This window comes from Dioscorea cayenensis, chromosome 19, assembly GCF_009730915.1.
Source record: "Dioscorea cayenensis subsp. rotundata cultivar TDr96_F1 chromosome 19, TDr96_F1_v2_PseudoChromosome.rev07_lg8_w22 25.fasta, whole genome shotgun sequence".
NCBI lineage: Eukaryota > Viridiplantae > Streptophyta > Magnoliopsida > Dioscoreales > Dioscoreaceae > Dioscorea > Dioscorea cayenensis.
This window is the reverse complement of record NC_052489.1, coordinates 28,980,047-29,004,444: the sequence shown is the minus strand read 5'-3', so window position 1 is coordinate 29,004,444 and position 24,398 is coordinate 28,980,047. Positions and strand designations below refer to the sequence as shown.

At 35.2% G+C, this 24,398-nt stretch overlaps 4 protein-coding genes across 4 annotated transcripts; 1 reads left to right on the top strand and 3 right to left on the bottom strand.

Moving 5' to 3' along the window:
- Window positions 1-3,999: 3,999 nt before the first annotated feature.
- On the bottom strand, window positions 4,000-5,723 carry LOC120250205 (transcription factor CYCLOIDEA-like). The gene has a single exon (XM_039258998.1). The coding sequence runs from the start codon at window positions 5,056-5,058 to the stop codon at window positions 4,201-4,203; it is 858 nt and encodes a 285-aa protein (XP_039114932.1). The 5' UTR covers window positions 5,059-5,723; the 3' UTR covers window positions 4,000-4,200.
- Window positions 5,724-9,681: 3,958 nt separating this feature from the next.
- Window positions 9,682-14,819, bottom strand: LOC120283496 (partner of Y14 and mago). The gene is given in 5 exon segments (XM_039290191.1): window positions 9,682-10,158; window positions 11,619-11,879; window positions 14,302-14,415; window positions 14,507-14,545; window positions 14,547-14,819. Coding segments are annotated over 5 exon segments (681 nt in total). The 5' UTR covers window positions 14,676-14,819; the 3' UTR covers window positions 9,682-10,020.
- Window positions 14,820-15,394: 575 nt separating this feature from the next.
- Window positions 15,395-18,894, top strand: LOC120250251 (transmembrane protein 87A). Its single transcript, XM_039259046.1, is given in 6 exon segments — window positions 15,395-15,693; window positions 16,614-17,199; window positions 17,201-17,551; window positions 17,709-17,804; window positions 18,283-18,419; window positions 18,489-18,894. Coding segments are annotated over 6 exon segments (1,536 nt in total). The 5' UTR covers window positions 15,395-15,478; the 3' UTR covers window positions 18,640-18,894.
- A 390-nt stretch (window positions 18,895-19,284) lies between these two features.
- Window positions 19,285-24,394, bottom strand: LOC120283293. The gene is given in 8 exon segments (XM_039289934.1): window positions 19,285-19,675; window positions 19,761-19,856; window positions 20,749-20,845; window positions 21,545-21,650; window positions 22,530-22,602; window positions 22,855-22,998; window positions 23,916-24,044; window positions 24,046-24,394. Coding segments are annotated over 8 exon segments (1,146 nt in total). The 5' UTR covers window positions 24,385-24,394; the 3' UTR covers window positions 19,285-19,513.
- Window positions 24,395-24,398: the final 4 nt, after the last annotated feature.

Below are 24,398 nucleotides of genomic sequence, written 5' to 3'. Positions count from 1 at the left end.
TTCTCAGGTGAAAAAAAAGAAACAAAAAAAAGGGTTAGGTCATTACAATTTATATCAACTCATTGAATGCAAGAACTCCAAAGTTGTCTAAAGCTTACAAGTCAATGAACAATAGCTTTTCTAGTCAGAAGTGTGTTTTTAATTTGGAACTGAGCTTTATGTATTGAACTTTTCAACTACATGGAAAGTGATCGTTAAGATATTTATATGTACGCAAATTTTAAACATAAATATGGTTAATATTTATGCTTATTCCATGCATATATAGGAGACTGGTGATAGAATATTGCTTGATTTTAGTATCCCAATGTTGAAAGAAAAGTAACCCTAGCTTTTTACTATTTGTTATGATGGAGAAATTTGGTCCGGCACTAGCTATATAGAATTATATATAAATGAATATATTGTTTCTTTGGCATTTATGTTCAGTATTTTCTTTTTGGTATATATGATTTCATTATCTGTGAAATTTTTTTAGGTTAGCAGGTTAGCTTTAATGATTTGTTAATGAGGACAGAAACTAGAGCCCTTGGGTGAGCACTACCTATTAGAATTACAATGATGAGCACTACCTATATTAGAATTATAACTAGAGCCCTTGGGTGAGCACTACCTCTGGTACATCATTACTATTTAGTCTCTTTCAGGATTATATATTTATTCTGTTGTGAACAAGACCTTTTCCATTATTTGAAAAAAATTGAGTGTACTTTAATTAGTTGTTATGAGGTTTGCTAAACCAAGGGGAAGTTTGATTCTTGATATTGCTGAATAACCTGACTGAAACAGTTGTATGTATCAAGCTTATGGTACTTCTATTCTTGGTTTCTATTACCTTGGCCATGTTAAGGGCTCTATCTGGGCTCTAACCGAGACCTCCAACACAGCCACTTAGACATGATGGTGATAGCTCATTGAAATATCCAGGCCACATTAACCCACTACTTAAATACATTGTTATTATTGAAGTTTATCTCACAATCATTGAGCAAAAGGACAAATAATGCAGTGGAGTTTGTAATCCAACAGCTCAAAAGGATTTCTACAGTATTGTTTTGGATATCAACTGCTCTTAATCACAAATACAAAGCTTAATTAATGCTCTTCATGAATGTTTTTCTTTGTTCTAGTTCCATGATGGTGAGTAGAAACCTTAGCTTGAAACGTTTGTTTAGTTTTTTTTTAAGAATGAAAGCCTTGTTTACTATTCTAATGTTTGAATTCATTGTAGTCCGCAGAACCAACCATTACATTGTTCTCTTATCATCAACAGGCAAGCCCCATGTTACTCATTGGTACTAGAATTAATTATGTTCCGCTATTGTTTTCCTAAAACAATCATCATAAATTGTTAATGCTTATGATATTTATCGTAAAGGACATGAACAAGTGGACAATATAAATTGCATGAATTAATAAGCTAAGACACGAAGCAAATAAGGGGAAAGACAAGTGGTACACAATGACTTAATTCTCATTGTCCTGAGAAATTCACAAGCTCAACTCTTTTGTGTATGAGGTCCCATACTAGAGAAGAATTCAGTCCAATATGGAGTTTCACTGCTCAAGTGGACTCATATAACTAGTAAATGCATCCTGAAATTACTTGTAGGATCTGAAAGTTTTTCCATAAATTAGCAATTTGCTACTTGGAGGTAGTGGGTGATGTATTATTAATGACAAGGAAAATGCTGTGCGTAGAGGGTCGGAAGCAGGAAACTGTTCAACTTTTGTGTTCCTTATTGCCATATAGCTGTCCTACTCCTATTAGTACTGGTGGGCTTGCAGGCATGTATATGTTCACTGACAGAACACATACAAAGCACGCCATCCATGTTTCTGAACCTCAGAAGTTTCAATGGTGCAATTGAAGCAGTTAGTGATATGAAAGTGGGGCAACTTCCGCACCACTGAGCTGGTCTATTTTGGCCTTTGGTTGCATGTGTTCTCAGACTTGATTTTGGTCTGACAAACAATTTTTTATTACATGCATTGTGGACCTTAGGTAGAAACCATCATGATTCCAAACATGGGGGTCATCCAACAGAACCTTAAACTCTTCTTTTTCAAATGGGAGACACAAAAAGAAAAAATATGCAGACTTCCAGCTATGCATGAACATTATCTTGAAGATCAATTTCAACTAATCCAAATGATTATCTACTTTCCTCTACATGGTCTGTCTTTGTTTTCAACTTCAAATTGTTCCCGTTCATTCCTGTTGATGAGGTTCTCAAAAGCACTGAGTTCTGATTCTAGTTTCATTCCATTGGAAAATTTTTATATAGAGTTCAAGTGCATTAGTCCACCAAATTCCAAAGTCTTGCTCAGGGTGGTGGACTTGATTAGTTATTATTAACTGAAGAATTAATGAATTGGGACTTCTATATATTGTAAAATATGAGGATAGATGTTACCCAGGGATAATTTTGCTTTACATTGTTAAGTAAATGTGTGTTTCATACTCAATTCACCCATGCATCCTGTCTTCTCTTTAGAAATGCATGATGTTTTTGTATGAGTTGAAAATGAATCATTACATCATCAGAGCTTTATGCTTGATGATTATAAATTCTTGCATACAAGGAACCTCAGCATTGAGCTTTTTCCTTGTATGTGTCTGGTTTTCAAAATGTCTTATTCTTTTTTCCAATGTACACTTTTCAGTGAACTCATTGTTTCACCCAACTCCTATTAGCTCAATGAAATTGAAACCTATAACCTTGACACCATTAAAAATATGAAGTTGGGAGCTGCATACTTCTGTAAGCTGGATCCTCATCTATCTATCACAAGTTAATTTTTTGCAAAATTCAAGTTGTCAATTGAGTTTAAGTTTCATCATTGTAGATTTATATCACCCTCGAAGTTGGTTGCTTAAGAATGTTAATTTTGTCATATGAGATCTGATACTCAAACTTAGGTGTGAAAATACTTAATTTCTTACTTGTTTAAATCTTAATCAGTCTTGAGCAAATGGTAGAAGTAATAATATTTTAGGATCTTCATAATTTTCTTTTTGTGCTGTAATGAAGTTGCCTTGTAATATGGCTACTTGCCTTGGAAATGAGTTATGAAGCTCATTCATATATGTGATTTTTTTATTCCTTTGGTTGCCAAAAGAGACCTATCCGTCACTTAGTGAGCTTTAGCAAATTTGACACTGAAAGCTTCAGAAATATAATGATCATGGTGTGGTTGACTAGAAATGTAGATGCATGATGATCTGGTCCAATAAAGTGATGAACAGTAAAGGGACAAACACCTTTCTTAGTTCAAGAGATTGTCTTTCCTATTTATCCATGGATTATCCTAATTCTAAAATCTAAGGAGTAATTAGGTAAGATATATATACTGATGCTTGTAGTTTTAAAAGTTTTTTCTGAAATTTCTGAAGTTGGGAAGTAAATGCAGGATTCACTGATGATGTCAGTGGGAGAGGCTGTTCCATCTTAAACCGTGATCTTATCTTCATTCTAATTCCATAAGCTGTTAAACACCTTCCCAATGGGTAAAACCCAGAATCTATAGAAAAAAAAAAAAATTGATAACCTTGTGCTCGTAATATGATCATTGTATTGAGCCTGACAGCAGCAGTAATCTTGTGCAGTTATGGATAGATAAACTGTGTGACAAATGAGTGACATGCTAACACTGAGGTGCATGCTGTGCAGCTGTGTCATGATTCTAGTTATGAACATTAAAATAATGGAAATTGTTTCTCTTTGTTGATTTAGCTCCGGTGACTCTGTTTGGGTAGTGAATTTGGACTAATACCACATATTCAAAAAGGAAACTAGGTTTGTGAATGAATTTTGTGGCATATATATTTGATGTTTCTTTAACTAACTTCTGGTGTTTCACATGATCAAGAAAAGAAAACAACAAGAACAAGAAACAAGGAAAACAAAGGGAGACAACTTCACTTACACACCTATCTACATGAAGTACAAACACAAAAAGAGTGATTGTGATGGATCATTTGATGAATGGGTAAGCATGTAAATCAAGGCATTAGATTGCATGAAGGAGCTCACAAACAAACCATTATTCTTGATACATTGAATTAAACCAGGCATGATAGACATCATAGAATTCTTGGAACTCTAAAATCCAAACAAGATAGGAACTAAATCTAGAACACTTAACTGAGAACAACACAATATCTGATAATTAGGTTTTTCATGGAATATTAGGGCTTCACCAATAAATACCTGAGAATTGTTGCAACTCCCAATGGTCTGGGAATGATGACACCATATCATTGCAGGTGATGATGTTCTGGTGATAATCAAAGTTCTGAATCGGCTCATCAGCATCAGCAGCCAATTCCAGTGATGACTTGAGATCATGAGAACCAGATTCCTCAATGGTACTAGCACTAGTTCCAAGCATTAATCTTTTCTTCTCTTGTGTTCTTTCCCTTGCTCTTGTTCTCGCTTTTGCCCGGGACTCCTTAGCAAGAACTGGATTAAACATGGTTTTTTTAGTTTGTTGAACAACTGACCTTTTGATCTTCTGTGGTTTCACATTCACTTCATTAGTCATTGTTGTTGCAGTGAACTTATCTTCACATTCTGAAGTAGAAGACTGACTACTACTACTACTGCCACTACTAAACATGAATCCTCCTCCGGGGTTCACTACTGCGGTAAGATCTCTGATCGCTGACTTTGACTTGTTAAGCAGCCACTGAACGGTTTTGCTTGGTTTATCAAACCCAAGCATGTCCTGCAAATCGAAAAATCTCCGAGCAACCTCAAGTGAGAGCCTCATTCTCCGGTCTCTCGGCCCCTGCGCCGTGTATATCTTACTGTGTCGGTCCTTCCTCACTGGTCTCTTGCGGGTAGTAATAGTTCTCGCTGGAGTGAGTTGCACATCATTTGGTACAACAGGAGTGAGCAGTGGTGGATCACTAGTAGTAGTAGTAGTAGTAGTGCTGCTGCTAAAAGGAAGTATATGAGCAGCAAACAAAAGCTCATGAAGACCATCACAGTGGAAAGAGTTAGTGGGTAAAGGAGAAGAAGATAAGGATGAAGGTTCAGGGAATGGTTGCATTTATGTGAAGCTAAAGGTGGCAAACAAAACAGATAAAAAAAGAGAAAAAAAGAGAAAAACAGAAAGAGATGATGATGATGATGATGATGATGATGATGATGGTGATGATTGTTAGAGATTTCTACGGCGGTGAAGGTCTGTTAAACGTGGCCGATCACAAGCCATTCATGGATGAGACTCTCAAAAAGACTTGAGAGAAAGAAAGAAAGAAAGAGATGATGAGCTTGAATATGCAATGCCTGCTGGAGAGATGGAGATGTAGCTTTGCAAAGCTGGTATTTATTAGGAGCAATGAAACAAGGGTCATTCCCACATTAACCCCCTCATCACACAATATTGGGTGGTGGGTTTGTGACTGTGAGTGGATTGAAACATCTCATATGGTGCGCCATCACGTGGTAAGCAGTCCAGTCCCTCTCTCTCTCTCTTTCTTTCTCTCTTTCTTTCTTTCTCTTTCTCTCTTTCTTAAGTTTAATAACTCTGTGTGTTACAATATTCATCCATGCATGGCTGTGTTTAGGGTTTATTTGTTCAGTTTTGTAATGCTTACTGTTGTTACTGTACATATATTATCATTACAAAAATAAAAAATAAATAAATAATTAAAAGAAAGAGTTTATGAATTGGTACGTCCGTACACTAGTGTATGGATGGATTAGGGGCTACGCGTGTCCTTATCCTGGAAACCTCAGGGACAATTATTTGGCACAACCCCCTCACTCTGGTGCTATGGCCCTGACACTGTCTGAGGCCTCTCCTTTGACCACATACACACACAACACACACTCTTTTCATCCCCTCCTCCCTCTCTTTGCAGCAGCTTGTTATATGGGGAAAATAAAATTAACAATGATAAATAAATAAATAAATAAATAAATAAATACTCTTTCTTTCTCTTTCTTTTTCTGCAAGTCAATGTTAGCGTGCTCTTTTATAGTTTCATGACTTAACAGTAGACTTCAGGACTTCATTCTCATTGCCTGCTTTTATGATAGTTTATTGTTAGTTACTCTGTGTATAGTAGTTCTACCTTTCCATTTTTCACATATGTGCGGGAGTTGGACAACCAGAGTGACCTTTCACTTTCAGCATCATCAAACCTCTTCATCAACTCTCTATCTCTCTAACACATGCCTTTCCCCATGGCTTTATACCCACTTTGTAAGGATGCCATTGAATGGACGTTGATTGGAGGAGTGGGTATAACATGGTTTTAGTTCTCTCTCTCTCTCTCTCTTGCTCTTTCTCTTTTCTTTCTCTGTGAGTGTGTGTTTGTGTGTGTGTCTGTCTCTATAGATGTGCATATAATTGGGTGTGGATCTCATTTTTTATCAGAGTGGCTTTTGAGGATGGAGAGAGATGGACAAAGAAAGGTTTATAGAAAGAGAAGCCCCCTCATTGACACACGCTTGGGGCTTGGGGTCATTTTGGCGCTTGAGTGCTTTCATTTCATAGGACAACCAGACTTTTCTTTTGTGGAGCAATGACCACTTCCCCTCGTACCTTCATACATATCCACAAACACAACTAACAACCCTGATTTGATACTTTATTATCTATTTGCTTAGCTAATAATTCCTTTATTAATTAATTAGCTGGGTTCGTTTTTGACAGTTTCTTTCTTGTTTGTTCATACTTGACATAACTCTGTCGTATGTTTCATTTCACTGATTGAATCCGCGCTATTATTCTCAACCCATATGTCAAATGCAACATGATTTTAGGTTGTGTTTTTTTTTTCATTTGTCAAATCATTTATGCAAGAATGATATGTTTTTTTTTTCAAAATATGTGGCCATGGTTTATTTTAACAGGTGATGTGTTATGTGTCATTAATAGATTTTTTTTATTTATCAAATTAATTAATTTATGGGAGACTGTAGTATTATTTTTTATTTTACTAATGGCATTATGGTACATTGATATTAAATTCTTTTTTGTATATGATGTATATTTTTGTTGTGTAAATGGTTTCAAATTTTAGTTCATGCAAAGTGAAGATACAGATATTAGGTGTTAATTTCATTTATGTGGAGCTGGACTCCTAATGTGATTTGTGTATTTTGTGAAATAAAAATTTAAATGCGATTTTTTTTTTTACTCTTATTTCACAAGCTCATGATTATCAATGATTATGTTACCTATTTGTGGTGCAAGTTTTATAATAATGAAATGAGTATCTTGGAATATTTGCATTAACAAATGATGTAACTTTTATTCACATTTGTAGAATTGTGGGAAATTATGATTTTACTGTTAATTCGTGTGTCTTGCATCTAATGTTCATTTGAAATTAATTTTTTATGAATATGTGATATTGTTTGTAACAATGAAAAATTTTCATCTTCTACTCTTATGTTACACAGGTTGCATTGTGAAATTTGGAACAGTGAAAGAAACCATGTGTTATTATTATGATGCTTATGTGAATGTTTGTCACAATAAGGTTATTTTTTATACCCTTGTTTATCTACAAGGAAGAAATTGATACACCTCATGGTTGTGCTATTTAACCTTTAACTGAGTCATCTGGTATTGTTCACACTTGTGGGTTATAATATTTCACTTCAAAAGATAAACAATGACATGTAGTTTCATGATACGCTTAGATAACCTCTCATTACTTTTGCATTACTTCTACGTTACTTTTACTGTCACTAGATGAAATGTGTTGAATATTTCTTTCTTTTTTTATGTATTTTTTTTTAAAACAAAAACAAATGTGTTATGGTAATACATAATTCAAAGAACCGATTATTTTCTGGGTGTCATTTGTTATTTAGATAGCTGTCATCTAATTTTTATTGATCTTATAATCAAGGTTTTTCAATCTTTCTATTTTGGTTTTCGATTATAATTTATCTACTTTTATGAATGTACACAAGTTTTCGGTGACTGATAGAGTAAATTTCAAAGGGTATTTTCATGAGTATTATTGCTAAGCAGGTCCAAACCATGTAAATAAATTCAAGTATATGTGATCAATCAAAAAATAAAAAATAAAAAAAATAAAAATAACAAGACAATAGTGAATAGATAATGGGGATCACATCATATTTTGGATGATGAGCAGACAATGGACAACCCCAACATTATCTGTTCCCACGCCAAGGACTGTCCTTCTCCACTTCCTAAGTTTGGTGTTAGATACCCGTTCAGAATATCCCACTCCCCCCTACCTCATGTGTATAAGATCTATACACAATCATACATAAAAATAAACGCCATAATATCATTTACAAAGTTAGTTAGTTTGGTAGGTAGTTAGTTAGTTGGTTAGTTATAATAACATATAAAAGAATAGGAAGCTGAGTTGTTGTTGTTTTTGCTGCTTGATGATCAATAACAATGTCCTGAAATATCTAGTACAAAATAATAATAATAATAATAATAATAATAATAATAATAATATTATCTTTCCTACTTTTTGAGAATGTAAACAAGCAAGTGATTGGTTTTATCAGAGTCCTATTTTTGGGCATCACTTAAAAGATTGTGAATAGTTGAAGGATAGAGATAGAACTTGGGATGTTGTACTACCACAATTCACCACCCACCCACTTCACCTGAAGCATGAGGAGAAATAAGTAGAGAGAGAGAGAGAGAGCAAGAAGGAAATGGAAAGGGATGGATCATAACAACTTTGGCCCCTACGCCATTTATGGTATCATATGTCTTGGATGCAGTGGAAATGGTATCAAGTTACATCACCACTCCTTCTTTATTTATTATTTATTTATTATTATTATTATTGTTATTATATTAAAGGAGGAAGAAGATTCATATTTGGTTCAATGATATCCAATCATATGCCTAATTAAAGTAAAAATATTTGAATTAAGTGAAATTACAGAATGATTTATATTTTTTGATTTATTATATCTAATTATTTATTTTAGTTTTTTTATCATTCAAGACTGTGTGAAAGTCTTCCCTCCTTTAATCTGAATTCACTTAATTCAAAAGGAGGCGAAGTGGATTAAAAAGAACAAGAAAATTTTAACTTGAAACCATTTCACACCACTACATATTGAAACACTTCCTTTCATAAAAATAGCTATGTTTTGTTAATTGAACCAAAATACAAGCAGCACCATCAACCATAACAACATATGATGCTCAAAATGAACAAAATCTTTTGGATATGCTACCAATAATTCAGCAATATAAAAATAAATAAAAGTTTTATACTAGAGACAAGAAAGATGAGGGATGAAAATTAACCACATATAAAATGATTGAGCATCTGAGGTGCATTTCCAACATACTCAATTAAATAAGCCCTGCCAAACAAGTGGACTTACTTTCATAGTGCACATCGTTGTAAGTCCCCCACAAAAAAGGTTTTGATGGCTTTCAAGAAAAAAAAAAAAAATATATATATATATATATATATATACCTATCTTTATCACGTACATTCTTTGAGTGAGAAGAAACCCTCTAGATGTAGTAAAGTGATATCACTTTTAATCCTTCAGTAGTCCTGCCATTGATGAAAAAGAAAAGGGATCAGTGTACCAATGACAGACCTTTCTTCGATGATTTCGTATTTCATATCATGCCGACTGAATTGAATCTACTCGCATCAGACTACGTGCTTGTTCCTGTCTCTGCATATTCAATTTCAAGATAAAAGATTATGCAATTTGATAATTCATTAATTCGGTAAGGCAAAAGCAATGCAATAGCTAGTCGTGTCAAGGACGGTGGTACATAGGAGTTCACCAGTTTTAGGAACTTAGTTCTACAGGTAATTGAGTGAACTAGCCGAAGGTTCATCGATAATAGATATCAGTATGGTACACTCATATATCTAAGCAGCATTGGAAGACATAAATAAATAAACCATAAACCATCTTTGATTGACTGCCTGATTCAAGAAAAGAGGCTCCCACATCCAGTAGCTAGATCTTCGAGCTTGTGTAACCACCGATGAAAAGATGAGAATTTGATCTAGGAGTTTAAGAAACTAGAGTTGTCTTTTTTTCTTCAAGCAGTTTAAGCTCCTCACGCCATCCTTCAATCTTTGTCATCTTCTCTGACTGCTCAAGCTTGGTGTTTTGTTTAATGCCTTGTAATTGTGCTTCTACAAGCCGAATCTGCAACATATATATGTACAAAGATGGTCTTAGAATACTTGTCGCTGCAGTATATTTGTTCGATTATTGCAGAAATTTTAGGAACAAAAGCGCCATCCTTCAACCTTTGTCATGTATTGGCACTTTCAACAAGAACAAAATTTATATGGAACAAATATTTGATGCAAGTCAGATTAAGAATGAGTACTGAGTATTATAAACATAACAGACAAACAGAAATCTTCCAGTCAGTCATCAAGTTCAAGAAGCTTTAATGCTTTATACTAAGATGCACAACTCTGAAAAGATGAAGACATTCTAGGACTGATTTTGATCTTCAATATGTCGGTAGCAGATTCCTACCATGGCATGTCGCAATCAAGGATAAGAATGAAATCTGGAAAGCTAATGGGCGATACGAAGGATACCTTTTTAATTAATGAGAAAAAGACAAATCAAGCATAAGTTTTCAACTACCAAAGGAAGTCTGTCTATGGCTTCAAAGAATTGCACTAACAGAAAAAACACCCTTTGGGACCACCTATGACCTACCCAACAACTATCTCACAACCACATATCCTCTTAGATACATAAAGCCTAGAGGATGTGCCTGATTATAATCTATAAACTCTCTTAGCAAATGTATGAAGTTGAGTGAACATTTTAAAAATTAAATCTGCGACAATGATAACTCATGCCTTCATGATCCAATTTGATACTTGAGAATAGTTATCCCCAAGCTATCCAAAGCCATCATAAACCACAATATGGACCACAAAACAAAACTTAGACTCACTTAATGCAAACAGCAGTTATAGAAGAGGATAAGGGTGTTTAGAGAAATTACCGTGCTTCCTTATAAATGGAATAAAGACAACACAGGCTAGAAAGCTATTGTTTCATAAGTGGGGACTTCACTTGAATTTGAATAAAAGGAAAAGGGCACAACACAAACTAAAAAGCTAATGCTTCATAAGTGGGATCTTGGTACTAATCAGTTAATCTGAATGTTTTCTTGTTGGTAGACTTATAATGAGATTCCACAATTAGCAAAGTTCTTATCAATATCTATGCTTTAATGCATAAAACCTACGTTTCTTAGCAAAGTTTAAGCTTATGAAACACCCATCATGAGATATACTGGAAGGAGAACAATGAGGAGCAGCCTAGATTCAACCTACCATTAATTTTTTGACATAGTTCATAACCTTTAACTTTGCTGCCAAAAAAAGAATTTATTATTCAACAATTCAATGCTGATATTCCTATCATGGAAAATTCAATAAATACAAGACTTTAAATGCCCACAAATGTAATTGGTACAGAAGATTTTGCATTAATCTTAAGGTAGAGAATAAACACAATTCTCCTGTTCAAATATATATATTAGAATCCAACTTGTTATGAGTTATGCCTTGAAAGAAAAAAATACATATCACTGAATGAAAAAGCTTTTTATGAGTCTTAGCTATGAAATTTACCTTCTTTTTAAGTGCGCGGATTTTCTTATCAATATCTGGACCAGATATCCCAGGTCCCCAGCAATCATCTGGATTAGAGGAAGTAGTAGATACAACTGGTGTTACAGAAATAGTGAGGGTATCCATTTGGTCAACAACTGATTCCACATGCTCCTCTTCTGCAAGAGGGATGAGTTCAGAAGGGCCATCTGTAGTTCCTATCACCTCGGCCTGATCTGAATCCAAATCTTTGCCTTTATTATCTGCCGCAGCAAGAGCTGCCTGCCATAAAACATATTGGTCACATTTCCAGCCCAATCTTGAAAAATGCACACATAAATGCATTTCAATGTTCTGTTTTTCAGAACAATAGAGCATTAGAATGATTCTGAGTTCATATAGGTTAATATTGGTTATTCACACCATAGAATGTTGTGGTGTTTTGAGTTCCTAATTAAATATCACAAGATTCTATGATCAGATGTAACCACAAATAAATAAATAACCATAGTAAATTGTAATGAAGTTGCTAGTAATCAATTAATCAATTAGGATTAGGACTGTAAGCTGGCAAGAGATATTAACTGCCTCATTCACTTGATATGATGATCAGAATCAAACTTCTTCAATTTTAAAAAGTTTCAACATGGTTAAACTATTATTGAGAAAAAGCCTATCATGCATGAATTATCTAAGGGAGAAGATTTTCAAACACACCATGACTGAACACAACAATATAAGTATTGGGAGTTGTACAGTACAATAGGTGTGATTCAATAGAGAAATCGGTGGTCATTTCATTTTAGGTAGTGTTTGTTTGGAGGGTTTTTGAGTTACATGTAACTTGAGTTGCTGGGTTTTCTGAAATCCAGTGTTTGGTTCACAGGATTTCAAAAACCAATGTAACTCATATTACATCCATTGAGAGATTTGGTTTTACGGCCAAATTGGGCGTAAAACGAAATCCCTTATCTTTAAATTTCTTCAAATGCATAACTTGTGACCTATATGTGACCAATTAAAGAAAAACAAATATGATTAAATATTTATGGATATTTTTGTGGAGTGAAAAATTATAAAATTTAATAATAAATTTAATAATTACTTTGATAATTAATTTAATAATAAAATTAAGAGTTAAAATGATCAATGCGATAATTAAAATCATTAATAACATGCTAAAAATATATGAAAAGTTCAAAATACTTTTTTTTATTGGGTTAAAAATTAAATTTAAAAAATATTAAATAAAATAAAATAAATAAATAAATATACTGATAAATTTGATAACTAATTTAATAATAAAATTAATAGTTAAATTAATTAATACAGTACTTAAAATCATTAAAATATTTATAATGTAAAAAAAAAATTAATTTCAAATTTATAAATATCTCTTATCAAATACAAAATCCTATAATACAGCATCTACAGTACATTTAACTAAACACTAGATTTGACTGCACTGTATTATAAAATCCATGGATTTTCAGTTACATTGTAACTAGAAATCCACTGTATTTACAGTTACATTGAACCAAACGCCCCCTTAATGGGTTTATAAATCATTGTTCTATGAGAAGATAGAAATTCTCTACTAATATTACAATAAAATTATCATGAAATGTCATTCTAACTAGCACTCTGCACTGGTTTAATTTTACAAAGTGGCTAAAAGCATGAGCATATCACTATAGAAAACTGGTGCAAAACCATGCGGGATTGCCTTGTCACTAGTTAATCCTTATCCGTTGAGACATGACTTTAGAGGATGAAGAACATTGGAAAACCCATCTATCGATTGAAGAACATCTAAAAGGTTTTAAACTTTAAAATGGCTTGAAGGTTGTTAACTCAAAAGAACACTTCTGGTGAACTGGGTAAGAAAATATTACCTAAAAGGCAAGAGCTTTTGGGAGATTTCCACATAAAATTGCTCCTTGGTGTGGAGATAAGTTCTTCACTCTATGTAATTCCTGAAAATATTATTGAGTTCAAATTAAAAATTGGCAAGACTGACTTCATCAGAGGGGTCCTCATGAGCTATGATGGAAGTTCATCTAACTCGAAATGCTCAAGTGCAAAAAGCAATCAGCAAATGGCTAGAGGATGAAAATTACAAGTGCTTCTTCTCAAATAATGACAACTCTTAGAAATTCTAACTCAAAATTCTTCCTAGGTATAGGATTTCAATACCCTTCCAAAAGGAGGTTGTGAATAAGGAATTGATCCTTAACCATTTCTTTTTTTTAGTGCGAGGAACTTACCCATGAATCCACTGATTTCTGCTGCTTCCGGCCAGTCATAATTGATTAGAAAAATACATAATCTTTGCTTGTTGATTATTAATTGATTTCATAGCCAATAATTCTCACAAGTCAATTATTGATTAATTGAAATCATAATCATCAGGATTAGGTAGGAAAAGAATCAGATAAATGTCAACAGCAAAGTGGCAATTAAACGACCATCTTCTAAAACTAGTGTCAATTTCCTTTCTGAGGAGTCTGTGGGCACAAGATATGCATGCTCAAAGATCCAAAAACAGTATGCATAATAGATATAAAAAAACCCAAAACTAAAGCTTAGTGCAGTGTCTCATCAAATCAAGTCACAATTTTGCAACATTATTCTTCATTAGACAATAAAAAATAGCTCTTTTTTATCAGAACAAAGTGCAAAAATAAAAGAAAGCAAGAATCACCTGCTGCTTCTTCTCCTTGCGCTTCTCGTTCCTCTTGGCCGACTTGGTCTTCGGCTTGGCATGCACCGCCGGATCATACCCCGGCGGGCCCTCGAGCTGCGCCTCCTTCTTCAACTAAAAGCACAGCACAATAAGCAAATGACCACAACCACAAGCGCAGAAATCAGAAATTAAAGGCATAGAGAAGAAGAAGAAGAAGGATTACTAGGGTGCCCTTGGACTGATAGATGGCGACTTCGTCCTGGAGGAACGTAGCCGGCGCGGATGCGAATGGCCTTGCGGAGGGTGCCGTCGGGGCGGCGCGTAGGAGCGAGAATCCGCTCGCCTTCTTTGGGGATTCTCAGTAGGCGGGAGGGCTGCTGTTGCTCCCCCATCTCCGGCGCCGGCGAAGCTTTGGGCTTTCCCCTTCGGTGATCTGGGAAACAAGGAGACGTTTTTAGCTCGTTTGCCCAATTGCACTAGTTCGCTTTCGCATCGCGATCCAAAAACTCTTTTGTTTTCGTTTTTGGGGATTTCTCAAATTAAACCCTAATTTTAAATACATTTCATTTATTTTTTTATTTATTTTAATTGGATATACCCCTTTTTTTATTTCAGAGCTTCTTTTTTTAAAAAAATATATTATTATTATTATTATTATTATTTTCCTCATGTAATTTATTTGGGTTATTTTGCTTATATTTAGTCGGATAATATTTAGATATATTGGAAGTGATTGAGATATTTATGCCTATATTTCTAAAACAAACAAAAATTAAGAAAATTATTCAAGTATCTAAAAATTTATTTATAAACTTAAATTATTTTAGATAGATTTATTTTATTATAAAAAGACAAAGTTATAGAAAATCATACATACACATTCATTTTGGTCCGTTAATTCTATTTAAATTAAAAAAAATTAATATTTTGATTTTTAAAAATTTTAAAAATCAAACTTACTAAAATACATTTCCATGAAATTAGTGTATCTGTGCCAAAAATATTATATCTAATATATAACATTTATTATTATTTATTATTATTTTTGTTTACAATCACGAGGCATAGTCATCTCCTCGTTTACAATCACGAGGCATCGGCATCTCCGTTGAAGCTTTGGCGGTTGGTCCGTTCCCTTCTCTCTTTCTCTCTTTCTCTCTCTCTCGGAGATCTCTCGCTCATCCTTCCCTCTCCCATGGATCTCGCCGGCTCTCGGCTTCTCCTCGCCGTTGTCTTCATCTTCTGGTTCTCCGCAGTCGAGCCATCGATCCACACTTATGATTTCGAGACGTTCAAGGAGGTCGGCAACGCCTTTCTCCTTTCCGGTGGAAGCGAGGGGATCGTCGCCTCCCGTGACTCCTCGGATAGCCATGGCTCCAGTGGGATTCATGATGGACGCTCCTTCATCAAGTAAGCGCGCTTCAGCTCGATCTTTTGATGTGAGTTTGATGGTATTCTGGATGGTTTTTGTTTGATTTCTTTTATTTTTTAGCTTGGTTTTGTATTGGAAGTTGAGGTGAAGGGGTTGCTTGAGGTTTTGTCTTGAAAATGGAAGGATTTGATGGCTTTTTTGTGTGGGATCTGAGGAAGGTGTCTGTTTGGTAGCTGAGTTGATTGAATCCGTGTTGCTGAAGAGGGAGTTGCTTTTCTCTGATTAGAAGTTAGTCTTTGAATGGGAATGGAGATCTTGTGTGGTTTTGTAGTGAGTATTATTCACTTGGATCTGAGGAACGTTTGGTTCCACAAGGAGAGTCTAGGTCTTGGACTAGTTTTCTCTATAGACACACTCTTTTTGAGAGAATAAGAGAGAAATTGATTTGTAGAATGATGTTCCAGTTAAAATGTGCTAATTAATTAATAGAAACATCAGGTAAGGCTCATTGGTTCTCTGCATTATGAAGTGCATGTCAGCATGTGAATCAATAAAAAGTCTGGTTTTTTCGGTTGTGATAGCTTGTGCTTGTTTTACAATTTGGTTAATGTTCCTTATTCATATATATATATATATATATATATATATATATGGAATTAAGCATGTGTATCGGTTGTATTGACTTAATCGAGTGGCTTTCTTTGGTTGTCATCACATGAGAACATAAATGATGTTGTCACTCGTATGTAATTAGCTTTGCATGTCAACCTGTATATTATATATAGTACAGAACTTGAGGTTGTAAGCTTTGACTATAGCCAAATAGGTTCTACTTGGGTTATGATGTGGAACTTGGTACCCCCTTCCAAATTATATGTTCACATAATCATCTTGTACCCCATTGCTCTTATACTATAACCAACTTCTCAGTACCCTTTCATCCAAAATTATTGTACAGGTTTGAGAACATAACATTCTGGAGGAGTAAGGAAGCAGCTGATCAACATTCTGGTATGGAGCGTAGTACTGGACTGATACAGGCTATTATATTTGAAGCAGCTGATAGGGATAACATTGGAGGATCTGCCTATGGTGGCCAAAGGTCAATATGCTGTACCCCTGATCTTGCAAAGCTTGAGGGTTGTAGACAAGGAGAAGTAATTAGAAGACCATCTTCTGTGGATTTTAACTGGCCAGTAGTGCTAAATACGGATTTTGTTGCAAATTATTTATCCACACAAATGGAAACCAAAGAGGTTAACATTACGAAGACTGGAATGTACAACCTGTTCTTTATTTCCTGTGATCCGAAGTTGAGAGGACTCAAGATGAGTGGAAAGACCTCTTGGAAAAATCCCGATGGTTATCTACCAGGGAGGATGGCCCCACTAATGACATTTTACATATTCATGTCCCTGTCATATCTGCTTCTTAGCATCATTTGGTTTGCACAGTACGTGAGGTTTTGGAAGGATATACTGCCAATACAGAATTGGATGACTCTTGTCATTGCACTCGGCTTATTTGAAATGACACTTTGGTACTTTTGAGTATCTGAACTTTAATAACTCTGGGATAAGACCTGTTGTAATTACAACTTGGGTTGTTACCATTGGCGCTATAAGGAAAACAGTTTCACGTCTGCTCATATTATCTATCTCTATGGGATATGGTGTTGTCCGGCCAACTCTTGGAGGTCTTACCTCTAAGGTGCTTCTTCTTGGCGTAACATATTTTGTAGCTTCTGAGTTGCTGGATATCGCAGAAAATGTGGGAACCATAAGTGATATTTCAGGCAAAGCTAGGCTTTTTCTTGTCCTCCCTGATGCACTCCTGGATGCCTTTCTTATACTCTGGATTTTTACTTCCCTCTCTCGAACATTGGAAAAGCTGCAGGTATATCCTGGTTCTGTGTGGATCTGTTGAGCTGTATGATTTTCTAAAATTGTTCTTTTTGACAAATAGGTCTTAGAGATCATGTTGATGCTTATTTCTTTTTGTTCATTTTTCTATGGTTCAGGCCTGATTTCAGTTGTAACTTTGTACTTCTCAGGCAAGGCGGAGTTCTGTCAAATTGGACATTTACCGTAAATTTACTAATGCTCTTGCGGTTGCTGTGATTGCTTCAGTTGCCTGGATTGGATATGAGGTACAAAATTGTTCCCTTTTTTTTCGTGTATTAAGAACATTGTTTACCTTTTGTGGTTCATTTGAATATCTTAGTCTTCTCAGCATCTTGGATTGGTAAACTGAAGAAACTTTTATTTGGACTCTGTTTGAACATCCTATGAATTACATTGTCTCTGTGGTTTGACTAACCTGTGTTTGCCTTATCAATGCAAGGGAAATTGGCAACAGTTTTCTTTTTCCATTTTGTATTACAGCTTTGTGGTAAATACCATTCTGTGAATCTCCAAGACTTCAAACTTGTTAGTTTTCTATGGCATCATTAAATTGCTTTCGCTAATCTTTCTCCATGCTGAGATCAATCTTGGTTTTCACAACAGAAAATCTCCTTATTTAGTTTATCTGACAATAAGAAGCTGTCTTCCCACATGATTGTATTTAAGTTTCTCATTTTGTCAGATATTGAGCATATCGTCTGATCTAAAACACATGTTAAACAGGTTTATTTCAAAGCTACTGATCCGTTCAGTGAACGGTGGCAAACTGCTTGGATCATCATTGCCTTTTGGGACATTCTAACCTTTGTGTTGTTATGTGTTTTGTGTTATCTTTGGGCACCATCTCAAAGCTCTCAAAGGTATGTCTTACCCTGGTGATCTTTAAATTTATGCCAAGAAAACATCTCAATCTTCACATGCCAAAACAGATACGCCTACTCGGGTGAAGCTGGAGAGGATGTTGATGATGAAGAATCTCAATCCCTTACCGGCGATGTGTCACTAGTCAAGCTGGAGAAGAAGGAAATGGTTGATGTTTTTAGTCTTGAAGATGAACCAGAAGAAGATAAGCGGGAATAATTATGTTTCTTGGGGAAGCCAAATTGTTCAATCCAAGAGGTTTGCTGACAAGGAAAAGATTTACTGGCTGGAATTTTGCGGAAGCTTGAATACAAATTCCCAGTTCTCTATCCAGGTTGCAAGTGACCATTAGGTCTTCAATTTACAGTTCTTTTGTACATGCTAGAGAATTACTTGTAAGAGTGATGGTGTGATTGCTTGTACTTTGGTTGTTCTTAACATTTTCTAAAGAGCCCTGTGTTAGATGGGATCCAATTTGTTCCGCAACAACAGTTTCTTCCCATGCGCTGGATTTCTAGTTTGAGATAGTGAGCAAAAAGCAATTTTATATAATTTAAAATTTTCTCGAGGTTTAAATGTCAAAGATATCAATATTAACTGAGGTGCACAAATTTTTCGGAGTTCAAAATACAGTCTGTAGAAATGTACTGCACCTGCAAATGCGCAGAATTTACCCTGATTATCTTAAAAAATACAGCAAGGAATGAAATTTTCAATAATTACTATACATAAAAATATCTATAATTAACAATAAAACAATTGTATATACAAATACACAACAATTGTTTTTGTCAACATTCAACATCATTTTTAACAATGTTCAGTATGTATTACTATTTAAAGCTTATACACAACTCCAGAGCCTGATCTCTTTAGTTTCTTCCTCATCTTTTGCTTAAATTTATTTAAATAACGAAAGAATTTTTCAATTCTTATGCTCCTTTCCCAATAAGGATCCCCAAAGTAAAAACTGTGCCCTTGCAGGATGCAGCAGTTGCAGTAATGCTTCGTAAAACAATATAGCTATACGAATGTTTTAACTGTCAGGGAAACAGTCAGCGCTTACCATCTACTTTTCAACTATATCAGCAATCTAGCTTATGATCTGAGACACTGAACCATTGCTGTCATCTTCATCTTTTATGATCGATTCCACTGGATTTTGCGAAGCCCAGACATCCGCATCCAAATATCCAAGCTCAAAAAGTTTATCAAGAATGTAGTCATCTGCAGGCTCTAGTGCCCAGTTGAAGAGCTGAAATGAAAGAAGATATATATTGAAAGCATGAGAAACTGAATTGGCTGAGTGCAGGACTTGCTTTTATCATAATTAAATGCACCTGTCGAGGGCCAGCTCTGTTCTCTGGGTTGCAATCTGGGCTGATTCCAATGCCTTTTAACCCTAATTGATTGACTGGAAAAGCACATACTCGCACCTGCAACGAGTAGCCATTAGCAAATTAAAATATAGTTGGAAATCAGATTAGCAAAGACTGCAGAGTAGCTGTGCTGAAAAACATAGTTGAAGCACAATTTACAAAATAGATTATCCCGTGAATGGTGTAAGATGCATGAGCAACAAGAAGATTGAGCTCTCTAAGAAACTAAAATTAACTTTCATTGCATTGCTATTTTACACGATTTAAGACCAAAATCAAATTTAATGTCATAGGGCTCAAGATATTAGTAAACCTACTGAATCTCTTCTGTGCAAGTGTTGTCCCACTTTAATGTATATGCAAAATATTTATATAAAATTCCTCCTTTCTTAAGCCAGATCTGAGATATTGATAGTCACGAGGTTAAAAAAAACAACAAAAATACTTCAAGGATGACTTCTGCTAGGAAGTTCTGATATTCAACAAGCAGAACATGTTCAAGCCCACTCCAAAGAAGCCTATGCCTCATCACGCAAATTACTAGATATACAGAAATGGAAATGTACCAAAACCAGTTTGTCTGAAGGATTTTTCAAAAAAAAAAGCAATGAATAAATGCATGTGGGTGTAATGTCATGCGTCAAAATATAATTCTCCTATATATGGATGACTAGTAAACCTTCATCTATTCATTCTAAATTGGGAATAAAAAACTTTCATGGGTGAGCATGATATCAAGTGTGATAAAATGGCAATACAATATATATATATATATATATGTATATATACATATATGACATCAAAATTCCACCCATTTTCATACAAGGACAAATGATTCTTCCAAAGCATGGACATTAGCAATCCTGATACAACAATCACTACAATAAAACTATAATTCAGATGCCATTCAAAGTTAAATATTGCCCAATGATGAATATAGAAGTCGCACCGTTTCTGAAGCAGAAGTTGGTGGCATAAACAACGTCAAACCACCATCAATACATAACCGATTTCGGAAAATAGTTGCCGGCCTTGGTGCTAGATACCTGTACCATGACAATATTTGGTCCATTTATTTTAGCAAGTAGTACATTAATTTAGAATTTATTTTGCAGATTGGGACTCTTTCTTATGACAGATTGTTATCAATGGAGTTGAACTAAGAGGAGCACAATTTTATGGCCAGTGGTGAAGCCTATATCTAGTGACCTTAACTTAAGGACTGAAGGGGATTGAATAGGGAAAAATACCAGAGAAACTAGAAACAAGCATGTAGAATAAATGAGATTTGATAAAAAGGAAAATATAAGTTTTGCAGCTGAGGTTCGATACAGGATAGTAAACACAGGAAAGAGAACTAATAATGTCAAAACAACACCAAACAGCAAATTTTCACACATAAAGGTAAAAAGGTTTTTAAGATAAAGGAGAGAAATCCTTTGCGCACAATCTTGGATAGAAAAAAAAAATAGAGCCATTTAGAGTGAAGCCTGGGAGATGCTATTATGATGCAGAAATTAACCAATTTCCCTTTCAGAGATAGGAAATGGAAAGATGGACCTAAGACTAATGGATTTGGGCTATCACAATGTGAAAAATTTTAACAGCCCTTCCATAGCATCAGATAAAAAGTCATTAAACCAACAAGGGTACATCTTGAAGGTCATGGCCATATCTTGCATATTTCAAAAATCTCACAAAGTTTATATTATAAAGCACAATAGCAATATTTAACACAAACGTACCCAGGGATAAATGAAGAGGTGAAGACTGCATTGATAAGGTCTTCCTTGGAGTCAAATTGATCCACAAGCAGACCCTTTGGTCTCCAGAATAACTGAGTGATAGCAACTATAGGGAAAGCGAGGGCCGGATCAGCCAAGAAAATAATATCTAGATACACATAAGGGATATAGAGATTTATCATGTAAAAATTCAATGACAATAAAGAAGAAAAAATACACTAACTTAAACAATGACATTTTGAATCTAGAAAGCTAGCACACCATGTTGAAATATTCTCAGATAAATGTAACTTACAAAGCTAGGTACTCATGTATCATTTGCATGGACGTGCATGAATAACCATGAGTGAGAAAAATCTAACTCAGAAATGTTTAATTAACATAGGTACAATATTTATAATTTTTTTCAGACCACAAAACCTCAAACATTTCAGGGGCCAAGAGAGATTGTTGCTTTGAATAAAGAATATAATTTCAGAACTTCAATTGTAAATGGACATTATCAAGGCATACATCTTATATACCAGCCTTAGAGAACATAAATGTGGTAAACAAAAGGTGCTACCCAATATATATCATCACCTTGTTAAAATACAAGCATAATACACTTGTGGTACTGCTCTCAGTAACTCCATTTAAGTCTCCAGAAATGCACATATTGAAGTTAGCAATTATCAGTACTAATGTGTAAAATGATTTTAAGATCTTGCAGTAAACCCCAATTTTGAGCTAGGCCTTAATATTCCTTTGTAGAGCCCGCTCAATTAACATGGGCACTCCATGACTTCACATGATTGGGTATGATTATGTGCTTCTTTATAATATCAAAGACCAAGGACATTCATTCTTTCATTTGTACAATAAGGAAACATTCACCAACTATAGAGTAATTTAGCTCAATCTTAGATGTACAACACAACCTCAAAAGTGCAAGAAGCAAACTAAAGACACCAAATGAAAGGAAAATGAGAGACTCTATCCTTACCACGAACCCTTCCATTGGATCTTGTGTGTGCATCATCAGGCAGGAAATTGTTAAGAACATCCCTGAGGACTGCCTGCGCATAACAAGATTCAGAAATTACAAGATCAATTGCAACTTAACAGAAGACATCTACCTTGAATGCAAACTTAAAAATCTTTCATCCAAAGTGGTCACAATTAAAACAGTAGATACAGCAGATACAATACGCATAAACAAATTGTTCTGAAGGCAAGAGAACCTAGTTATTTGTTATAGGATTTCTTCAAAAGAAGTAAATTGGAAATATAATGAGCACTTTGACAAATTCATCAGAGATCATACATACTCCTAGGCGGAATGCAGTGCCATTGAGTCGACAATCATCAGCAAGAATCTTGGTAGCTCGTAGGGCTTCCTGCATACTGCTTCCAGAAGCAATCACTGCACATACTATTGCTCCAGCTGATGAGCCAGACAAAGGCGTGGTTTCCTAAATCAGAAAGGAATGGTTGCCTTAATAAATAAATGGAAATAGAAAGAATAAAACAACACACAATTAATGCTGAAAATAGAAGCTATTCTGCAGCCAAGAAAGAAATGAACAAATAATAACAGATAAATCCTAAACAAACAGCATCTTAAAGGCATCGCAGCACAAATACACCAGATATTTCAGTACACAATCTAAAATGTGCCACACAATACACCATCCAACCAAAAAGGTATATTTCCTTATTAAATAAATAGATCATGTTGCCAACATATGAAAATGTTACCATAAATTTCATATCTAGATACGAAGCTTACATAATTTTTCTTGGTGCCATTTGTTCTATGAAACAAACTGGTAATTTTTGCAGGTATGTTAAAAATTGGAAAGCTGTACCATGGTTTTAGGTCACCTAAATCACTACCCCAACACCATCCATCTTTATCTGCATTTGTTCAAATAAATATAGACTAAATGCCAGTCAATACAAACAACTCTATGCCACAGGCCCACAATTTACAAATATCATGAATCATGAATTAAACACCATTCATCTCATTACCACCAGACAAATAGATGAGATTCTCAAAATTCTTTAGGTTTTAAGAACTCGAATTAAACACAATACATCTTATTACCACCCGACCAATAAACGATTAACCTCAAAATTCTTTAGGTTTCTAGAATTCCAAATTAAACACCATTTATCTTATTACCGCCAGACAAACAGACAGAGCAATCTCAAAATTCTTTAGGTTTACAGAATTCTAAATTAAATACATGGTTTTTATAATTAGAGTTTCACTAGTAGTTATCAATGCAATGCAGAATCTAGCTCTTGCTAATGAAGAACAGAATACTTAAAATTCAATCAACCAAAAAAAAAAGAAAGAAAGAAAGAAAGAAAAAGAAGTCACCTTGATGTAGCCTTTCTCAAGAAGCAGTTGAGCAACACCAAGATGGTAGGGAAACAACAACCCAGCGGCAGAGAAACTAAACCCAGGGCTCGTCACCATCCTCCCCTCCCTCTCCGCCTCCACATCCTTTCTCCCGCTGCTCCCAAACCACATCCTCTCCCGTCGGATCCTCCACAACCACCGACCTCCCTTTCCTGGGGTAAAAAAAATCCACCTCCGGGCGCCGTGTCCTGATAAGCCGCGACGCGAGGCCAAGGAACAGCTCCCCGGTGGCGACAGCCAGGGATTTCTTCTCCTCGATCGGGGCGTCCTTGCCTTCGGTCCGGGCGAAGACCCTGAACCCCTTGGCTCGCTGAGGGGAGGGAAAGCGAGCGCGATCGAAAGGACGCCCAGCGACAAGGGCGGAGATCGAGGCGAGAGATGCCATGAAGGCACGCCGTGCGAGCTCGGGCTTCTTCAATGGCAGCATCTCGGTATTTATAA

Bases quoted from the DNA above. Each gene is read 5' to 3' on its own strand.
- LOC120250205 (XM_039258998.1), bottom strand. From the start codon at position 5,058: ATGCAACCATTCCCTGAACCTTCATCCTTATCTTCTTCTCCTTTACCC.